Source organism: Hyla sarda, chromosome 2, assembly GCF_029499605.1.
Source record: "Hyla sarda isolate aHylSar1 chromosome 2, aHylSar1.hap1, whole genome shotgun sequence".
Lineage (NCBI taxonomy): Eukaryota > Metazoa > Chordata > Amphibia > Anura > Hylidae > Hyla > Hyla sarda.
Window position 1 is genome coordinate 392,039,084 of NC_079190.1, and position 17,285 is coordinate 392,056,368.

At 41.4% G+C, this 17,285-nt stretch overlaps 1 protein-coding gene across 2 annotated transcripts in view; it reads right to left on the reverse strand.

Moving 5' to 3' along the window:
- Window positions 1-414: 414 nt before the first annotated feature.
- The window catches only part of SMTNL2 (smoothelin like 2), a 115,508-nt gene continuing 98,637 nt past the window's right edge, over window positions 415-17,285 (reverse strand). For both annotated transcript variants that reach the window (XM_056558659.1, XM_056558658.1), the window contains exon 9: window positions 415-2,163. In XM_056558659.1, coding sequence (XP_056414634.1) covers window positions 2,037-2,163 — 127 coding nt within the window. In that variant the 3' untranslated portion in view covers window positions 415-2,036. The remainder of the gene's footprint in view (window positions 2,164-17,285) is intronic.

Sequence of the window (17,285 nt, forward strand, 5' to 3'; positions counted from 1 at the left end):
AAGATTATGATGACAATGACGACAATTGAATGGTAGCAAATAGTAAACCTGACAGAGAAGAAAGGAATCAGTGTTCTTTAATATCAGCCAATAAGGAACAAGCAGTTTCTAGTCTTCTTCCCTAGCCCATCATAGCACACATTTCCAAAAGTGTTTTTTGCCAAAACAATAAAATCTATATTGCCTTACAAAAATCAGTGCATACATAAGATAAAAGCACTAGAATGCATCTAAAAGAAGTGATAAAACATGGTGGAGTAACTATGACCTCATTTAACTGATTTACATGTAATTGTGCCAAAGAAAATAAAAACAAATCAGCATTGTGTTTGCCATTAGGGCTATACTCACACGGTGTACTAGTAGGTGTATTATGAATTGTAAAACGCTCAACAGTACTGATGAATTACTAATGATGTTCAGTAGTGATGAATTACTAATGATGTTCAGTACTGATGAATTACTAATGAGGTTCAGTACTGATGAATTACTAATGATGTCCAGTACTTTCACCTCTAATAATAAAAACTTCTCAGCTTTTCAGGCATGTCTAGTATAATGAATACACCATAAGATGACAATGCTGAAACAGCTTTTTCTTAAAACTCTGTGTTGTGCTGTTCCTCTGTTGTTCCTCCTGAAAATGAATTAATAAATCAACAAGTAGTCCCCTTTCCTTTGAATCGACAGTGACAGTGTTAGCCTGGGTTTACTCTATTTTTATGGCTGTATTACTGACTGTGGGGCTGATGACCTGAACCAACAGTTTAGGTCATGAGACCGGCAGTTAGATTGGGACTTGTGGCAGTAATACTCCTGTAAAAATATATGTCCAAATTAGGCTTGTGTGAACCTGGCCTTAGAAGGTATAGGGATACACCCTATAGAAAGGGTAATGGTAATGCCCTGTTAATGTATTAATACCTATCCAGGAGGGATAGTATAGGAACAGCACAATACCCCATTAGAAACACAAGCATTTACTAAAATAGACATAGCAGGATAAATAATCCTTCATCTAAAAATGAAAGAAAAATATTACATACATACTCATCTATCCATTGCAATTGACTATAACATGTGTCAGCTACTGTATATCACTTTCTAAGAACTTCATACAAATAATATATTTATGGTGACATAATAAAACTTTACTTCATTTAGTTAAAGCTTTCAAATGAACGTCAAGTGGTATAATGTTCACGGAACCCATAGAAAACAGGATTCTGTAGAAAAAGAGTCTAAATAAGGCTTTTGTCTGAATTAAGATAGGCAGTAGTTCGGGCACATAAAAACCCTGCATGTATGGCCTCCAGTAATGATCTATACTTCATCAGTGGACACATTGAACAAAATTAAGATTTTCCATTCTATTCTTTGGCTCTTGCTTGAGGTCACATCCTAGTCTATGACATTGTCTCCTATTGCACCGGAGACACTTCAGGATCATTTGTAGAAACATTAGATAAGAGTTGCAGAGTCTACGCTCTATGGCGTGAAGGTGTGATAAAACAGACCTAAATTAGCAGAGAACTAAATACCTAAAAGAAGGAAGCTGAATTGACTTTCACAAGAACTGTGGGTTCTGTCCTTTAGCACCAGACTAATGATCACAGCATTCTGTGAATCTGAGTCACTTGCTCTTTACTTTTCATGTCCTTGTCGGCACCTTGTAGCACAGGCTCTGTTGGTTTCAGATGACTAGACAATGAGCCACCAGGGTGTCATTCAGATAGGCTGGAGTCTTTATCAAAACAAGCGCAGAGGTGACAAAACCGATACACCCACCTCCTTTTCTGTCAAGCATGAACTGTGAATGGTTTGTAAAAATAGAGTGTCCTGAGCACCTTTGTGGACATTCCTGTGTTATCTGTCTCTGTGAAGGCATGCCACTGTGTGAACTGCAGGAGAAATGGATGGAAAGACATGCTGTAAGGTGGCTGCTGCGATAAGAAGAATGGAGAAAAAGATGCCAGCAGTCACATCTTGTTGATGATGGGAACCCTTGTCCAGGACCAGCCGTGTTGGCAGGCAGATCACTCAAAACGTCGCAGGTGGTTGTAAAGGGACTGCACGTAGGTGAACACACACATAGGGTCTGGCTTCCTGCCCATCATCAGCATGTCTTCAACTTCAATCAGTCGGTCACAATGAGCCATTTTTCTGAAATAAAGAGAAACAAAATAACAGTATCATAGAGGAGAAAGACAGCCTGGCACTGCTGATGCATACACCTGTTGGATGTCTAGCTGATCGACACACTTCTGCAGCGTAACAACAGAGGCAGCAGGTGGTGGTGCAAACTTATTGTAACGTGAAGACACAGTCCATCATTTCCAATCAAACGGAGAAAATAATAAGTGCACTCACCGCAAAATGCTGCTTCATCTGGGAGTTTTATTGAAAGTCCATAAGACCAAACAGTGCAGGGAGGCAACGAAGGAGGGAGGGGAGCTTAGGCTACGGTCCCGTCTCGCGCTACAATCGCTTCATAAGGCCGCGGAGCGGCCTTATGAAGCGCTTGTAGCACGAGACGGGTTGGTAGCCTCAGCTCACCTTCCTCCTTCGTTGCCTCCCTGCACTGTTTGGTCTTATGGACTTTCAATAAAACTCCCAGATGAAGCAGCATTTTGCGGTGAGTGCACTTATTATTTTCTCCGTTTGATTAGAAATAAAATAACATTTGGTTAATAAGTGAAGCAACAATGTATGGTAAGGGCAGGCAACACCAACTAATCCTCAAGTAGGGTGAAGTCAATGGTAAATCTGATAAACAGGAAAATAACAATGATAATAATTACATTAATTATAATAATATTAATAACATCAATGATGATAATAACACAAAAAAAAAAACATGCTTGATTCTTGTAATAAACTCTTACAAACACTGTTAAAGGGAACCTGTTAAGTTGTTTAAGCCACACTATCTGTGATAAAATGTGCTTTCTGTCATGTATAAGATGCAGTAGTCCTGGCTTTATACAGTGGTGGTCCCTAAACTCTTGGCTCAGGTGCTACATTTCCATGTAAAAAAATTAACTACAAAGTAAGTGTTCACCAACCCTAACCTGTGGTCACTGCGGCTTCAATGGAGTATCATCCACCTGATTCTGAATATAATATAATATAATATAATATAATATAATATAATGAGCCACTCCCAGGAGTCTATAATAAATCTACAATAAACTGCTACAAATAATTATGGAGAAATAGAGAGATCCTATGATACTTCCCATATCTTTAGATGTAGTTCTGCAGAAAGCTTGTGATTACGAGTTAAAGGGGTTCTCCGCCCCTAAGATGTCTGATCACGGGGGTCCCGTCGCTGGGACCCTTGTGATCTCTCCTGCAGCACCCTGTGTCTTCTGCTGCACAGAGTGAGCTTCGCTCCGTGCCTCATGACGGGCGATACTGGGGCCGGAGTATCGTGACGTCATGGCCCCGACCCCTCACTCAATACAAGTCTATGGGAGGGGGCGTGGCCCCCTTCCCATAAAAGTCAACTTCGGCACTGACATCATGGGCCATGACATTATAATACTCTGGCCCCTGTATAACCCGTCATAAGGCACAGAGTGAAGCTCGCTCCGTGCAGCAGATCACAAGGGGTGCTGCAGGAGAGACCCCCGTGATCAGAGGTCTTATTCCCTATCCTTTGGATAGGGGATAAGATGTCTAGGTGCGGAGTACCCCTTTAGGGGTTACCCTCACCATATCGCCATCTTCCGTATAGGAATATAAAGATAACAGGTTTACAGCTCTGCCTTCTTTGTCACCAATTACATCCATACACTATGATTCATTTAATAAAGGCTGAGTAATAACATTTAGGGTCGCTGGACTTCTAAATGAAGTTAATCAGATCTTAGGACTTATCTATTTTTCTGGAAGGAATAAAAAGGTTATGGTTGCTTTGAAATGCAGCCATTAGCAGATGACCTGGCACAGTGGTGCCCAGGCACTTGTGTAGATTGTATTTGCTGTGCCACCCTGCTCATAATTCATTTAAAGCACAATGACACACGTTTACTTCTGCCCTAAGCTGCAGATTAGTCTTCATAGTGGCAGGATTCCACAAATCTCTCATTACACGTACAGGATTATGCTGAGGTTTGATGAAGCGTTGGTAACAATGCCGCTGCCATCCACCTGCTCTTCATGTGCTTGGATTTAGCCAGTGCTGACAGGGCTCAAGTCTGCAAACACTTTTTTATTTTATTTCTGACAAGTGATCCTTAAAACTCAAAGTAAAACGCAATAATGTTACTCAGTACCTAATCCTGACCACATACATCTAATTTTCATGCCTCTATCGCCTATATTTATTATGAAAATACCTATTTTCATTAGCTCACAGGAGAATGGGGCGTGTCCCTCCTTGTCGAGGTGTGCAGTGATTGGTGCGTCTGCTCATGCAGCCTTGTCCATAAGTCATCTCTGGTCTATGACTCATGGACAAGCCTAATGCTGCTGCAGGACTGGTTAGTGTCCCAGTAGGTATGGGGACCCCTGGTGGTGGGATTTTCAGGAGCCGTTTTCTTTATTAAATATTCAAAACATTTTTAAACAACCATATTACCAAAAAGGTCTTTAATTTTCATCAGTAACAACATATAAAAAGTTTTTGGATCTGACAGTGCCCATTTAAAATAAACTGACTGTATAGTGACTGGCATACCTGTCAACAGTCCCAATTTTGGTGAAAAAAATCCCACAAATCAGACTGCAAAAGTTTACGCAAACTTTGCCTGAAAAGGCGCATAATGGCCACCATTAGTATTCCTAGGTGTGGTATGAATATCCTAATTTTGATGACACAATGTTGGTCAGTATGTGACTGAATGTTCTCCAGAAAGCTCCATTCCATGTAATACCTAAAAGTCAGTTTAGAAACCAAACTCTTTGCAGCAACTCTTGGTATTTCAATGTATAATAAGGCAACACAGAATTGTTTGCTGGAGGCACAAAGGCACCACCACTTCATTACAAAGCAGGCCTCTAGTAAACAATACCAAGAATTACCATGTCAATCTTGCTATTTACCATGTAAATCCTGTCCCTTTCGGGTAAGTAGCAGTAGAGAGAAAAATAATGCTGGATCACTGGTGGTGAGTGACACATAAGAGGGGACTTATTCTATAGAATTCCTGTTAACACATTGAAGCCACCCATCTATGTATGTTAACATCTGGGTGGAGAACTTCTCAATTGTAAACCCTGCAGGTTTTCATGAAAAACACTCAGCTTCTTCTTTTGTCTATGTCCTGCAGGAAGCGGCCGTGAATCACTTAAAGGGGTACTCCGGTGGAAAACTTAAAAAAAAAAAATAATAATCAACTGGTGCCAGAAAGATCAACAGATTTGTAAATTACTTCTATTAAAAAATCCTAATCCTTCCAGTACTTATTAGCTGCTGAATACTACAGAGGAAATTATTTTCTTCTTGTTTTTTTTTTTTTTGGTAAGTTAAATGCCATTTAACAATTATCACCATGTTAGCAATATATGCAGATACATGCAAAATACCATAAGGAAAGAAACAAACAGAAAAGAAAGAAAAAGAAAAGAAAAAAACAACTATCCCTTCTATCCCAGCTCCCTACTACCTATTCTCCTCTAGTTTAAGTTTGAAATCCTCCCAAATCTGCAATTCTACTTTATGCTTAGTAGGATTTATTGTTCTGGTCAATCTCAGCGACTCCATAATATAAACATATTTAAGTGAGTTGGTTATCTCCATCAAGGATGGGATCTCTACGGACTTCCATCTTTTAGCTATCGCTATTCTAGTAGCTGATACTGTATGAAAGACAATTATTCACTTTGATAATGGTAACCTATTTAGACCCAATGTCAGTAAAGCCATTTCCGGTCCCCAAGGTACATTCCCTACCAGTTTGTTTAGTAATAAAAGAACGTTCTGCCATACCTCGGCAATAATCCTACAGTTTCACCATATATGCAAGAGGGAACCTTGTTCCCCTCCACATCTCCAACACATAGTTGACACTCTGGGTCCAAACTTTGCCATTCGCAAAGGTGTAAAATAATACCTATACAATAATTTACGTGCCACCTCAAAATGGGAAACACACCCTGAAAAGGTTGTGGGGAGGGAAAAAGATGCCATCCAAAGCTCCTGGGGGACAGTGACTCCGAGATCCTGTTCCCAATCCTCTATAAATTTCAGTGTTGCTATTTGCCCTATAGTTTGCAAAGCTTTGTATGATAACGATGTTCCCCCTTTGTTTCTGACCAGATTTGAAAAAAAAAAATCCTTATTTAAAAGGTTATATTTTGCACAAATTATATCAAAACGGGATTAGGGAGTTCCCCTGCGCAATGTCCCCCATAAACTCTATCCCCCTCCCCATCCAGCCCGAGAAATCTGTCTCAGGGAGCAAATATTGAATAACTTCCATTGGGATTTTCTTATAACTAAGACAAATCCAATGTCTCAATAATATTGGTTTTGATTGATTTTGAATGATTTTCTTTTTGGAACACAAAGCTCTCGGTTGACATCACGAGCACAGTGCTCTCTGCTGACACCTCTGTCCATTTTAAGAACTGTCCAGAGTAGGAGAAAATCCCCATAGCAAACATATGCTGCTCTGGACAGTTCCTAAAATGGGCAGAGATGTCAGCAGAGAGCTCTGTGTTCCAAAAAGAAAAGAATTTCCTCTGTAGTATTCAGCAGCTAATAAGTACTGGAAGGATTAAGATTTTTTAATAGAAGTATTTACAAATCTTTCAAAAAGGTGCAGCTCACAACAAAAGCTATAACCGGTCCCCACCGGCGTCAGAGAGAAAAATAACAATCAAATGTATAACTTTTGTCTCAAGAACCTCACCATCTAAGGTGCATAATGGTATGTGTGGAAACGTGAATAAATTGAATAAAAAACAGCATCACTAGTACAAAAATGTAATTCAATAAAAAATATTAAATGTACTACACATATACAGGCACTATTAGATACCCCACTGGGCCCTAGTGGGGTAACAAATGATTGACTATACAATGTTAAGCATATATATATATGCAGTCCGATAGTCCGGCACCTAGATTGAGAGTCCCGTTACGGAGCAGATGGTTAAAGTGCACTTGTTCAATAATATGGAATCAGACTCCAGATAATCAGTAGATTATATAATGGAAATATTAGAGAGACATTAACAGTTGGATTTCTCACCGCCTGCAGCCGCCTGGTTCTCACTGGCGTGGACCGATGTAATGCGGCTGTTGGGAACTCTCCCGTAAATCCACATGATGGTAAGTGGCGATCTCACACTGGGTTAGCAACCCCAATGGCAGTGGGGTGCGACGCGCTGGTCCGAGCAATAACTAGCAACCGCTCCTCAGTGGATAGCTAGATGGTAACAAAGCCGAAACTCTGGCAGGAGTGTCAGCACAGTCGGGAGCGGCGTCCCACGTGGAGATCTGGAGGGTGAGATGCCGCCAGACAAAGCGGGAGACTGGAGCCTGGATTAACTCCTCGGATACCGGGATTGGGTGCGGACACTGGTAGTTAGATGCGTACCAGCAGATGGTGTGAATAGTGCCAAGTCCTAGACGCGTTTCAGGGTACTGGGAATTGTAGTCCTCCGACCCCTTCTTCAGTAGGTGAATGTGCAATTTACCTACTGAAGAACGGGTCGGAGGACTACAATTCCCAGTACCCTCAAATATGTCTAGGACTTGGCACTATTCACACCATCTGCTGGTGCGCATCCAACTACCAGTGTCCGCATCCAATACCGGTATCCGAGGAGTTAATCCAGGCTCCAGTCTCCCGCTTTGTCTGGCGGCATCTCACCCTCCAGATCTTCACGTGGGACGCCGCTCCCGGCTGTGCTGACACTCCTGCCAGAGTATCGGCTTTGTTACCATCTAGCTATCCACTGAGGAGCGGTTGCTAGTTATTGTTCGGACCAGCGCGTCGCACCCCACTGCCATTGGGGTTGCTAACCCAGTGTGAGATCGCCACTTACCATTTTGTGGATTTACGGGAGAGTTCCCAACAGCCGCATTACATCGGTCCACGCCAGTGAGAACCAAGTGGCTGCAGGCGGTGAGAAATCCAACTGTTCTATTATATAATCTACTGATTATCTGGAGTCGGATTCCATATTATTGATCAAGTGCACTTTAACCATCTGCTCCGTAACGGGACTCTCAATCTAGGTGCCGGACTATCTGACTGCATATATATATATATATATATATATATATATATATATGCTTAACATTCTATAGTCAATCATTTGTTACCCCACTAGGGCCCAGTGGGGTATCTATTAGTGCCTGTATATGTGTAGTACATTTAAATATTTTTTATTGAATTACATTTTTGTACTAGTGATGCTGTTTTTTATTCAATGTATTCACATTTCTACACATACCATTATGCACCTTAGATGGTGAGGTTCTTGAGGCAAAAGCTATAAATTTGATTGTTAATTTACAATTCTGTTTAAATTTCTGGCACCAGTTGATTAAAAAAAAAAAAAGTTTTCCACCGGAGTATCTCTTTAATGTGAAACTACACAGGATCATTGCCCTTTGTATTCTGCATAGTCTAGAAGGGTGGACATTGGCCAGGCTCACACTATGCAGTTTTGTTTTATTTCAATATATATCTGTGAGCATGTCCCCACTGGTGTGGAATATAAGAAGGCTGGTGGGATTAGGGGCATATTTATACTTCAGCTCTGTATACCCTCAGTTTTACAGAGCATTCTTTTAGCATTCATATCACAATATGGGACCCTACTGTACAGCTATAGGTTACTTACCGTATTTATCGGCGTATAACACGCACTTTTTAGGCTAAAATTTTTAGCCTAAAGTTTACCTGCGTGTTATACGCCGATAAGCCGCTGCAGTTCAATGATTTAAAGGGGGGGGGGGGGGCGCTTTAAATCAATGAACTGCAGCGGCTTTGCAGGTGCAGAGACCGCCACCGCTGCCGGCTTCTCTGCCCCTGCCTGTCCTGGGGTCTAGAGCCCTGCTGCCGGCCCTTCTCTCCCCCTGCCGCCGGCAATGGGGCAGCGGCGCCCACAGCCAGGGTGAGAGAAGGGGCAGCGGCACCCATTGCCGGCGCCGCTGCCCCGTTGCCTCCCCCATCCCCGGTTGTATAATTACCTGTTGCCGGGTCCGCGCTGCTTCAGGCCTCCGGTGTGCGTCCCCTGCGTCGTTGCTATGCGCTGCGAGACGCAATGACGTCACTTGTCATTGCGTCGCGCCGTGCAGTGCATAGCAATGACGCATGGGACGCACACCGGAGGCCTGAAGCTGTGCGGACCCGACCCCGGCAACAGGTAATTATACAACCGGGGATGGGGGCGGCAACGGGGCAGCGGCGCCGGCAATGGGTGCCGCTGCCCCTTCTCTCACCCTGGCTATCGCCGCCGCTGCCCCATTGCCGGCGCCGCTTCTCTCCCCCTGGCTATCGGCGCCGGCACCGATAGTCAGGGGGAGAGAACGGGCAACGGCGCAGATAGCCAGGGGGAGAGAAGGGCTGGCAGCAGGGCTCTAGACCCCAGGAAAGGCAAGGGGAAAGAAGCGAGCAGCGACGGCCTCTCTCCCCCTGCCTTTCCTGGGGGTGTATCGGGGTATACGCATGCACACACACGCACCCTCATTTTACCAAGGATATTTGGGTAAAAACCTTTTTTTTCCCAAAATATCCTTGGTAAAATGAGGGTGCGTGTTATAGGCCGGTGCGTGGTATACCCCGATAAATACAGCATTTGAACAGCAGAATGTGAAATTTCACATTTGCTATAATATGGCAGTAATTCTTCACTAGAAGCATTGATTTTATTGGACGATGGGGGAGATTTATCAAAACCTGTGTAAAGCAAGCATTCCCCCGAAGCGCTGCTATAGCTCATCAGTCCTTCGTTCCTATCTTCTTCCTTCTTCCGTGTGCATGGATCGTCACATGGTGCTCAGCCTATCACCAGCCGCAGCAATGTCCCGCCTTGGCCAGTGATAGGCTGAGCGCCGTGTAATGATCCGTGCACACGGAAGAAGACGGGAACGGAGGACCGATCAGCTGTAGCAGCGCTCCGGGGGAACGGAGGACGGTGAGTGAAAGTTTATTTTCATTAACTTCTTCAGCCCGGGCACAACAGGGAAGGAATAATCGGCACTAGAGTACTTCTTTATTTATAAAAAATTTTTGTAAAAAATGAAAGAATAATATGGTGTAACAGTAGCACATTGAGTGCTGATGGCAGTGTTGATCATTAGTTTAATAAAATAACTACTACCACCACTACTGCTACAGTGGAAATGCTTCATATGAAAACATGAAAATAGCCAAAACAAAACTACAATTCACTGTGCAAATGATCTGCATCTAAAACTAAATCATGTACAATGCATATGGCCATTTAGAAGCATATATTGTTTAGGCTGGGGTCACACAGCATTTTCTGGAAAAATACCATATTTTTGTAGATTTATTTTTTGTGGTTTTATGTAGTAAAACAAAAAAAAAGGGAAATGTAAATTAAATACATTAAACAGAAAAACTTATCCTTCTATCCAAAGGAAAGAGGTAAGTTTTAGATTGCGTGGGATCTGACTGCTGGCCCCCCTACAATTTCCTGCACGGACCCTGGCTCTCCCCAGCAATGGGGCGTGTCGACCCCCAGATGAAGCGCTGGATGGCACGCCTCCTCCATGTATCTCTATGGGAGAGCCGTTCAGTTATCTCTAGCTCTCCCAAAGATATACATGGAGAGTGCCTCCACTGTCTGCCGCTGCTTCGTGCAGAAATCATGGCGCGGGGGGGGTGGTGATTGGGGTCCCAGCGGTCGGACACCCCGCCATCTAAAATTTATCCCCTATCCTTTGGATTGGGAATACGTTTTTCTGCGCGATAATTTTTTATGGCAGAATCGACCCTACTAAACTCAATACATGGGGTTATAGTGGGTGTGAACGGGATTACAATCAGGTATCACAGGTATCCGTTTCCAGAGATAACCGTTGCATTAGCCAATACATAAATAGCCGACTTTGCGCAATGGAGGCAGGACTCGACATGCTGGGTATGCAGCGCAGTCAGTTTTCCTTTAAAAGCACTAGAAAGTATGCTTTTATGTAAACTTGTTCACTTGTGGTGCTTTTTGAGTCTGGGATATTTTTTCTAAATGCAGCATGCTTTAAGTATGGTGTTTTGGGGGCAGATTGTGTTTTTTAATCAGCTTTATAAAAATTGAATAGGATAATATGCATTGCTTTTTTGGGTGTTTTTTGGTGGTATTTTTTCAAAACCTTGAATAAACTTGAATCACGTAATCAAATAATCACATGATTTATAATAGGAAATGCATAAAAAAAAAGCATGTACTGAAACACATTTTTTCAGAAAATATCATATAATGCTCGAAGCATAAAAATAAATGCTGGCATTTTTAGAGGGCCTTGTAAGCCCCCCAAAAAAAGGCAAATTAAAAAGTCTGGGTTCCCATTACGGAATCTCCAGGCAGAAATATTCAAACCAGAGATTCCGAGAGTGGCTGGTGCAGATTGATTCACATTTCAGGTCAAATTCGGCTGAGAACTGTATGTAAAGAACTGCAAGTACTGGTGTAGCACCAGGCTTTAACAGGCCTCACCTGCATTCAGTGCAAAACTGTGGCAAACTGATGTAGGTGGGCATTTATCATGCCTGCACTTGGCAAGAAATGTCAAAATGTCATGTTTTTTTGCGTAAGCACTCGCTTTGCACTAAAGTATGCAACTTTTTGACTTTCTCTGTGGCGCTCATGCTTTGAATTTACTACAGTTTATACGCCTGCTTTACCTATGCTCAAGGCTGATTGAGATTTCAGGGCGCACAGGCTGCCTCCGAAGCACAAAGATTTAAGTAAAGGTATGTGTGCCTCTACATAAATCCATCACGCCCATGCGCTGGTGGGGGATTAATTTAGATCGGTGTGTGATATGCCAGTCTTGATAAATCCGGCCCAAAGTCTGTTTTTTGCTGTGTATTTCTTGGGTGCATGAAATTAACTGCGGTACTACCACTATATTTATTATCCTTCTATGACTGGGTTCACACTGTGTGTTTTTATCATGATCTTTTGTTTCGGTCGTGCCCCGTCAAAAAAAGGTCCGTTAGGCACTTTTTTTTGTGTGCCTTTAATGGCCGTTTTCTGGATAGGGCACAATGGGTCCCAACAGATCCCATTTACTATTATGGGGTCCGTCATGCGCCTTTGTTTTTTGACGGGAGTAGCCGGAGAAAAAGACGTCACATGATTAATTTTTTCTCCCGCTATTCTCCCCGTGTTGCCTGACGTCCGTCGTACTGCCGTGTCATAATGGCAGTGTGAAAGAAGCTTTAGTCACATTTAGATACATAGGAGATTAACAACCAAAACAAAAATGCATAGTGTGAACAGAGTTTAAAAAATAGCAAACCCAGGATATTCAGTCACCATTTCCCTCAGTTGTGAGTCGTTAATGATCAATTTTCCCAGTGTATTAAAGCAATGTAAAAACAAGATGTTCACATTTTGTAAATAGCAGGTTAATATATAACTAATGGTTACTAAAAATGTATAATAAGACTGTACGTCTAAATAGACTGCATGACTGCACTATATTTGCAATTGGCTGAGCCACAGGTTGCCCACAAACCCTACATTGAAATCTATAGCTAATGATACATTATATGTTGCTACACGAAATAGCTGAAGTCAAACGAATAATCTTCAGTTTAACATTCACAGAGTTAGGTCTCTATTCCTGTCGCAGTCTGAATGGAGACCTGTTTCATACAACCTCTCCATGGATTCATTTACACCACATTAAGAAGTTTTTGTTATGTTGTAATACAGCTGCACTTGATCAGAAGAAAGAGTTAAGAATGGCTACAGACAGAGGCATACATAGCTCATGATCTGCGCCTCCTTGAGGGAAAAAGAGGAGGGGGGCTAAGATAGGATGAAGTCATTATGAAAACATTCCTGAAACACAAACACAATAAGTGAGCCTGGGGGCATGTGTACGAAGAGCAAAAGTGATTACATGTGCCTGCCAGGGTTTACACCGATACGGGGCTGACTCTGGTGCCCCCCTAAGTGTGAAAACTCTACAGACCCCTTGACAATATAGCAAAGTGTTCTGCCTCAAATTACTGCGGATCACAAGAAGGCAATAACTGCAGTATTTCTATCTTTAACTGAAATATTCATTGGACAAAAGATTAGAACGTTTCCATGTGTTAATATACATATATGGAATATGCAAAGCAGCTCAATCACATTTACAGACAGATATTACAGTATATAATGTAGTGGCTACATTTGGTTAACAGATCATAACTTTAAGTCCAAAATACTACAACAAAGACAATCCTGCACTCACCGCCCAGGTACTGTGTGTGCAGCTCATCTCAGGAGGACGACATCTGACTGGTAGGTAAGCTTGGCATGGGGTGCTCAGAGGCAACTGCCGGCAATTTCGCGCACAATAGCGCTTCTTCCGTCCGGAAGAAGCGCTATTGTGCACAAAATTGCCGGCAGTCGCCTCTGAGTGCCCCACGCCAAGCTTACCTGCCAGTCGGATGTCGTCCTCCTGAGATGAGCTGCACACACAGTACCTGGGTGGTGAGCGCAGGATTGTGTTTGTTGTAGTATTTTGCCTTTTTCTGACATTGGTTTCATTGGTCCTAGCACAACCGCAGGACGAGGTCTGAATACCCACCTATTGTATTCTTTTCAGTTCCGATTGTTAATGAAGCATTCCAGTCCAGGAGTACTAGTGGTGCCACTCGGACTTTATATCTTTCTCTATTTATTTGTAACTTTAAGTCCCACTAAACAAACTAGTTGACTACTTTTGGTCCATTAAAGGGGTTTGCTGGAGAATAAAATTATTTATCTTAATTAAAAATGTATCACATTTTTTGGCTAGGTTCACATCACAATTTAACCATCCGATTATCGGACCGTAAAATCGGATTGCAAACAATCGTATACAATCGTATGTAAACATTTTCTTTGCTATTCGATTAAAAAATTTTTTACAAATTCCATCTGATTTTTTATAAAAATCTGATCCTGTTTTTAAAATTAATATGTATGCCAATGGCAATAAAGTTTTATACATTTGAAGTGTATGTGTTTTGAAGTCTACTGCGCATGCGTACAAAAAAAATAGTGTGCGATTAATCTGATAGAATCGCACAGTCACACGATTTCATGCAATTTACATGGACATTAATAATAACATTTTTTTTATTTCAATCCAATTTTTAATCTGGACAAAAAATCGTGGTCAACCACGATTTTAAATCGTGCAAAATCGGATGCGGATCAAAACTGATGCATTTGTTGTCTATCATTAATGAATGGAAGTCAATGGATACGACTTGGTATGCAGATTTGTACGAATTCAAAGTTAAAAATCATGAGAAGTAGGAGGTTAAAATCGTGATGTGAATGCACCCTTTGTAGCTCTGTGCTCCCATACTCTCTCTAGTGCAGAAATCCCTGACAAAGTCTCTCTGTTGCCTCCTCTAAGGCCTTGTTCACAGGGTGAAATTTTTTTGTAGCAAAATCCGGTGGAAAAATTTTGCTTGGAAATTCTGTTGCAACATTGTTTTCAATGGGATTTTGCTGCAAGGTGCACACAGTAGAATTTCTGTGGCGGAAAATTTTGATTTAGGTATGTTTCAACTCCTCTTTCCATCCTTTATATGGAACTGAGAGCAGTTTTGGAGGCTGGTAGGTACAGAAAACCTGATCTGAATAATTTCCTGAGTGGTTTACCAATAGTACATATTATGAATTATTCAGCAATTTACCCTATTCAGACATGTGCTACTCAAGGGTCTATCCCAATCACTGGGTCTGCGTTCAGTCTTCGTTCAGTTTGACAGACATCACGTCTGATGTATATAATAGCAGATGCTTCAGGTTGCAGCAGCTTTCTTTGTAATAAATGAAGGCATCTTCAAAAGCAAAACAAGAGATATCCATGACCGCTAAAAGGAATACCCAAGGTATTCTGAGAAATTACAAATTGATGTGCAAGAAACGTCATGGAGCTCAGGTTAAAAACTATATTATACAGGCCTTGTTCATGGGAATTCCTTTACATGCAGTCAACATATGTTTTCTATTGCTTGTTAAAACAACCATTGCATAAAACTGATTGCATAAAGATTTGTTTAGCCCGAAGATTTGATGACGAAGCTTTTTTCTTGCAAAATAAACAGAATTTTTAATACAATATTAAATCTAAATATTTACTTTTATACCAAGTTATTCTCGGTTTTACCAAGGAAACTAAGTATCTATCTACAGATGCATCTATTGTGATCTGTAGAAAGAATTCCTCCCTCTAATTACTTGTGTGCCATGGTTTTTGCATGGAAATGTAGGGGGAATTCAATAAGGAAATTCTGCCATGTGAATCCAGCCTAAACATAGAATGATTTTTGAATATTGCAGTTATCTAAAGAGGTCAAAACTTCTGTGATATATCTTTATATTTGCTTTCAGAGCTCACATTCTTTAAAAATGTTGGCTGCCCACCTCTGCCACAAGGGAAGGCATAAGAGCATAAGGTTATGCATATCAATGAAGTGGCAGGTGTCCCTAAAATCTGCAAATGATAACATTTTCAAGCACCTAGTTCACAACAGTGGCTTGTGGGAGGGAACTGAAAAATGTTCAGCTACAGGAAACCTCAGAAATCAGATAAAGTCAGTGGGTGGGGGTAAATTGCCGATAACTTATACCGGAATATCGGTATAAGTTATCGGCTATCGGCCTGAAAGGTCACAGATTATCGGTATCGGCCCTAAAAAAAATCGATATCGGTTGATCCCTAGATTGCACATAGTGAGTCATTCTACACTACAAATGAAATTGGATGACACATACCATGGAGGTCTATCCTCTTTTGTGACTCGGAACATCACACTGGTCCTACTACTAGGATTATGGTGTTGGGTGGCATAATATATGGTAGCTGGACCCCTCTACTCTTCCTTACAGATACACTAACAGTGATATGGTTATGGAACAAGTGGTATGGCCATTTTTCCCAAAGTGTCTTAGGAGCAGTTTTCAAAATTACAATGCCAGGCTGCATTTTGCTTATGCTACTGTGAGCGGCCTGTTTGGCCTAAATGTGCTCTCATGGCCTGGGGTTTCTCTGGACTTGTCTCCCATTAGGCACATCTGGGACATCAAATGTTGATCCTGTGATTTCCATAATGACTATTCCATCTCAGTGTTTCAATGCTGAGGAGTGTATATTTGTTACTATATAAACTATTATGTATATACAGTAGATTTGAAGTGCTCAAAAATGTATCTCTCAATGCTATAAAGATGTACTATTAAAACATAATGTTGGACTTATAAAGTACAAAATGACACAACAAATCAATGGGACAGTATAAAAATGTCATTCAAGATCAGTAAACAGCTCAAGTTTTTCTCACTTCAAGCTGTATAAATTGTTGACTAATATTATAACCCTTTATCATCTATCTACAAAACAGGTGCTAAATATTCGATTTTTGGGATACAACTGCTGAGACCCCTCCGATCACTAGAATGGAGGAACCCACACCCTTTTTGACCAGCAATCACAACATAACTCCTTCTGACTGTTCTCACCACAAATCATCTTCTGAAAACTGGACTTGCTGTTTTCCCCCCCATCAGTCCAAAACATAACTTTTACAAACAGGTCTGAGTAAAGTATGTAGGGAACCCCCTTCACCCAGCTACACAAAGCTTCTTCTAATAAGAAAGTGCGAGGATAGTGAAGCTGGACTGGCAGTGATTAGAGTGTCTTAATACTACAAAGAATATGGGGGAGATTTATCAAAACTTGTCTAGAGGAAAAGTTTCTAAGTTGCCCATAGCAACCAATCAGATCGCTTCTTTCAGTTTTGAAAAGGCCTCTGAAAAATCAACTGGTGAAAGAAAGTTAAACAGATTTGTAAATGAATTCTATTAAAAAAAATCTTAATCCTTCCAGTACTTATAAGCTGCTGAATACTACAGAGGAAATTCTTTTCTTTTTGAAACAGAGTGCTCTCTGCTCACATCATGACCACAGTGCTCTCTGCTAACATCTCTGTCCATTTTAGGAACTGTCCAGAGCAGCATATGTTTTCTATGGGAATTTTCTCCTACTCTGGACAGTTCTTAAAATGGACAGAGGTGTCAGCAGAGAGCACTGCGGTCATGATGTCAGCAGAGAGCTCTGTGTTCCAAAAAGAAAATAA